Here is a 5,098-nt window from a genome sequence, read left to right as displayed (position 1 = left end):
GCTCCCACAATTCTCCATGCCCAAGTGTGAAGAGGGGACAAGTGACTTGAGGACAAGAGCATGGCAAAGGGAGGACAAGGATGCTGTAGGGCTCAGGCTCTGCCTGCACCTGGCCAGGTTGCCATGGGCAACTCTCTGAACACATCTCCCAAGCATCACACAGAAAATAGGAACCCAGGAATGCTGCTGGACCTGAGGCATGGCTCCCGCATTCTTTAAAGCAAAGCATGCCATAAATGGAGTCACCGTGGTGACTGAGGGAAGGGACAGGCAGAGGAGGAATTTCCCTTCTGCAGAATGTAGCAGGGGACACAGAGAGAGAGGTATTCTCTCTGGTTGCAAGCCAACTACAGAGTATCATCGAGGGCAGATTCCTGAGGTTCAGGAAACGACACATATGAAGGAAACATGAACAAATACCCACAGGTAGAGGACGTTCCAGTAGCACGGGCCATACCTGTGTGCCCAGATAGGGAAGGATCTCTTTCCCTAAGTTAGGATGCAGACTCCTGAAACCATGTTGACCAGGATTACCTCAAGTGTGCACACAAACCAGTCACTTACCCTAATTGCTTCCTAGAGGGCAGGTTTCTGTCCAAGAAAAAAATAAAAAGCCACAATTTAGTAGTCCCAGGGAATCCAGTGAGAAACCCAAGGTCCCTCCATCCGCCAGCATCTCCCTGACCCATGAAGGACAAAGTGGTCCTGAGTGGCACGCTGCCTTCCCCGCATGGGGGCTGGAGAACACAGCAGCTTGCTTCCTACCTCTCTGTGTGGGGATGAAGATGTTCTCTGCGTTGAGGCCTCTAGCTTTTACAGCATTCTGAAAATCTTCCAGGGCCTCCTGGTTGATGTCAGGGTCTCTACCTACAGGTGAGGCCAGAGGGACATGGCATTAGGGACAGAGCTGGGAGCTGATAAAATTTCAATCCCAGCACAGAGGACAAGGTAACTGAGGTGAAGAGGGAGACATTGCCCATCCATGTGGGGAACTGACCCTGAGGCCTGGGTGTGAGAGGAGCCCAGGTGGGAAAGGAGGACCAGAACGCCATGTGTGTCCCTCCATACCATCTGACCTATGAGACACAGAGGCACTGTGCCCTCAGCACACCTGAGTTCTCTCAGAACAGCTGAGAACAGTGTGACCAACCTCACTCTGGAGGTCTTGGGTGTGAGGGCTCCATGTTGTCTCCCTGCTCAGGCTCAGGGTGACCTCAGGAGGCTCTGGGGCCTTCGTCTCCAGGCAAGAAGGACACTAGTGCCAGCTGTGATCAGGGCTGCATTTTATATGCTGATCCTTTTTCCGCACCCGTCCTTCTTCCAGCTGGAGCCCCAACAGTGGCGAGGCACCTTCCACCCCGGGAGCATTTGGCCCATCTCACAACAGTGTGACTCACCCACGAGATTTGCCATTTGGAGTCGATGCCCGTGTATGCTGCCCTCATAGTAGAAGATGTAGTGGCCCTCCACTTCAGACGGTATGATGTGCAGCACCTGTTTGCCTTCATCTGCAGAAGAACAGGGACATGGTCCTGCATAGACCTCCTCCTGACCTTTCAACGAGGACCCAAGGGTGGCCTAGCATCATCCTGACACCTCTCAAGTCTGACTCCATCCCAGTGGCTTAGGGCTTCCTGACCCAGGTTCTCTGCCATCCCAGAGCCTCCGTTACAAGGATCCTCCATTTCCATGGGAACCACATACATGGGAGATGGCCATGTCCCAAACCTGTATGTCATACAAAAAGGTCTGCCTCTGGAGCCAAAGACAGCCCCTCCTGACTTCCTCCTTGAGTTCAGACATAGGCAATGGGCCATCTCTGGGCAATTGTCTTGATTGGCTAGTTTATGTCAACTTGGCACAAGCTAGAGACATTAGAGAGGAGGAAAGCCCAGTTGATACAATGCTTCCATAAGATCAGGCTGTAGGCCAGCTGGTGGCAAATCATCTCAATTAATGATTGATGCAGGATTCTCTAGGCCAGTGTGAGGGGGGCCACTTCTATCAGAAGCCAGGCTGAGCAAGCCAGTAACCCACACAGCATCCGCGCCCATCTCCTGCTCTGACCTCCTTTGGTGATGAGCAGTGATATGGAAAGAGGAACAAAATAAGGCCTTTCCTCAACTGGCTTCTTGGCATGGTGCTGCATCACAGCCACAGCAATCCTAACTGAGACAACAGTCAGTTCTCTCCTAGGGACAAAGCCACCACACCCAATGCAGTGTTTACAGTCAGCTGTTCCCGTCTGTAAGGACAACTGCCTCATGGGAGTGACCATGGCAGCTAACAGGAATGGAAGGAAGTATGGGTTCTGGGCGCACGGGGCATGCTGGGATTGGCACACTGGCCTCATGTGGATCACAGGAGTTGGGTGCAGCCCTCACAGGCTCGGGAACTCACAGAGCGTGTATTTGTCAGGCTGATCCGTCTTCTCGAGGACAGTGCTCATCTCCCGGCATTGTCCCGCAATCCTGGAAGACAGAAATGTCTGAGACACAGTGGCCGGCCGCACATCTCCCCTGCTGGTGGCACCCACAATGTGGCCAACAGTTGTCTGGTTCCAGGATGGCCAAGGAAGTGCAGGCTTCACTGAGTCCTGTTTGTGTTACCAGCAGGCCTCCTGAGTCACAGGTTCCAGGCCCCTGGCTCTCACAGTGGCTCCAGTTCTGTGTCATGCCACCTGCTGGCTGCTCCATGACAGCCTCTTGCTCACTCTCTTGGGCAGCCTGGGCTACTTGGTCTGTAGACATTGTCTGAAGCAAAAACCCCTTCCCGACCACCCTGTTATGTGGCTCCTATGGCTGGCCCTCTCTGTCTCGGGAGATATCTAGTGGTCAAACTCATATCACTGTCACCTGGACAAATGACGGAAATATTCAGTGAGTGGGACTGGGGGAAAGTACAAAGGGCAAACTCCAGGTTAACTGCCATGCCAGGACTGCCCAAATGACAGATTCCATGTAGGTAGCACAGATTGTCATGTTGTTCATGGGCCCTATAGTGACAGGAGCCAAAACATGAGATAAGACAGAAAGATTGAAGCCACACAATGGGTGGTCACATAAGTGATAGACCACACAGGTGAGAGTCTACACAGATGATAGGCCACATATGTTAGTGGTAACCGAAGTGAGGGACCACACTGGTGGCATCACACAGGTGATTGAGCACACAGTTGAGAGGTCACACAGGGGACAGAGCACACAATGGGGAGGTCATACAGGCGGTGGATCACACACAGGTGACAGGTGACAGGTGACACAGGTGATAGAGCACGTGGATGGAGGGGTCACACAGATGATAGAGCACACAGTTGAGACATCACACAGGTGATAGAGAACATGGAAGGGGGTCACACAGGTGACAGAGCACACAGTGGAGAGGTCATACAGATGATAGAGTGCACACAGGTGACACAGGTGATAGAGCACATGGATAGGGGTCACACAGATGATATAGAGCACATGGATGGGTAGTCACACAGGTGATAGAGCACATGGAAGGAGGGTCACACAGGTGATAGAGCACACACATGAGAATACACTGGGACTTCACTGTGTCTATGCAGGCCTGATAAGCTTTCTCCCTGGGGTCCTGTGCATACTCTTTGTCATCTGAAATCCTGGTCTCTGCCTCTCTCCCAATCAAAAGTTGACATTTGGAGGATGAACAAGCCCACATTGTGCTCACATTGGTCAGGGAGTGAAAGCCTGCCCCACAGACCTGGTCACTGACAAAGGATGTCCTGTCAGAATAAAAATTGGATGCCCCTTTGCAGCAGAGCTATTTTCTTTGGATCACTCACCATCCAGTGGTCCTCTCTAAGCTGGGGCACCCTCAGTGGTACTGTTGCCTCCAATGCACCTGGTACCAGGTGTTTCTGTGGGTGACTAGGGTTCCCATCTCGGCCCCCAGCTCTCGTGTTGGGGAAAGCAAAGGCCAAGAAGAATGCTACCTTCTCAGCTGGCACACACTCACAGGAAAGTGAACTTGACTTGCAGGTTGCCCCCTTCCAGGGCCTTGATGGTCATGGGCATCACAGACACAGACCCAAGCTTCATGTGAGGAATCTTCTTGTCAGAGGCTGTAGCTTTCAAATACCAAATTCCTGTCACCTGGAAAAGGCACCTGAGCATCAGGGTTCAGGTAGACCATAGAACTGCCCCTAGTTCATAGCCCCTGCCTCTCCCTTGGCTCCCAAGTTCTGGCATGTGAAGTGTTTCCCAGGCACACATTCTACCAAGCCGTGAAAGAAACTAGCACTGCCAGGGCCACAGCGCTCTGATCTCAGAGCCTTGCCACTGTGACACTGTCACAGGCCCCTGCACTCCCAGAGAACAGTGAAGAGGGCAGGACTCTGCATCCTCCATCCCTCTGCACCCAGAGCCATCTGACCATATTCCTTGGGCTGTATCTGACATTCCTTCAGAGCAGGGGTTCGAGCCTGACTCTAAAATGATGTCTCTTTAGATGGAGGAGGAATGGAGCCTCCAATCGGCAACCTCAGCCCCCTGTCTGCCATAAACCCACTTGCAGCCCCTGCCCATCTCAGCCTCACATCCTGATCCTCTTCCATGGTGGGGATGGTGGGGATGGCCTGGGCCTGCAGGGCAGCCAGCAGGCCGAGGCCAAAGCTCAGGAGCAGGGCCTTCATCTCCAGAGTGTGTGCTCACAGGTGCCCAACGGGTCACTTGGCAGGCTGAGGAGGCTGTGCTAGGGCTTCACTCAGCTGCGCTTTATACTGCTCAGCCTAGGGTCCCCACGGAACTTGGCAAGAAGTCGTGACCAGTCCCTTCCTGGCCATTCACCTGGGCCAGGCCTTCAGTGGAGCAGATAAAATGCCATCATTGTTGCAAGTGGTTAGGGAACACTCGTAGCCCAGAAGATGGTGGACACGGCTGCTGCCCCGAGGATTTGGCTTGCAGAGAGTCTGAGTTAGAGGTGCAGCCTCCCATGTCAGGAGACCTGGAGGGTGAGTGAGCAGGAGGAAATCCTCCTGTACACGCTGTGTGGCCATCCAGCTGGCCGACATGCTCACTGACACAGAGAAGGCACCAGAAGCCAGAGAGTCTTGTGCTCCGTTCTCAGGGACTTCCTT

General features: G+C 53.3%; 1 protein-coding gene across 1 annotated transcript; it reads right to left on the bottom strand.

Annotated features, from left to right (window-relative positions):
- Positions 1-565: 565 nt before the first annotated feature.
- On the bottom strand, positions 566-4,654 carry LOC127207091 (von Ebner gland protein 1-like). Its single transcript, XM_051166412.1, has 6 exons — positions 4,559-4,654; positions 3,979-4,115; positions 2,401-2,471; positions 1,398-1,508; positions 766-867; positions 566-591 (listed from the first exon to the last, which is right to left on the bottom strand). The coding sequence occupies exons 1-6, from the start codon at positions 4,652-4,654 to the stop codon at positions 566-568; spliced, it is 543 nt and encodes a 180-aa protein (XP_051022369.1).
- Positions 4,655-5,098: the final 444 nt, after the last annotated feature.

Source organism: Acomys russatus, chromosome 24, assembly GCF_903995435.1.
Source record: "Acomys russatus chromosome 24, mAcoRus1.1, whole genome shotgun sequence".
Lineage (NCBI taxonomy): Eukaryota > Metazoa > Chordata > Mammalia > Rodentia > Muridae > Acomys > Acomys russatus.
The sequence above is the reverse complement of the archived record's forward strand: the minus strand, read 5'-3'. Positions and strand labels throughout refer to the sequence as shown.

Bases quoted from the DNA above. Each gene is read 5' to 3' on its own strand.
- LOC127207091 (XM_051166412.1), bottom strand. From the start codon at position 4,654: ATGAAGGCCCTGCTCCTGAGCTTTGGCCTCGGCCTGCTGGCTGCCCTG. The intron at 2,472-3,978 runs GTGAGTGTGTGC...TCTGTCTTCCAG, and splicing joins CAAGTCAAGTTCACTTTCCT to GATTGCGGGACAATGCCGGG. The intron at 1,509-2,400 runs GTGAGTTCCCGA...GTTCTTCTGCAG, and splicing joins GCCTGACAAATACACGCTCT to ATGAAGGCAAACAGGTGCTG.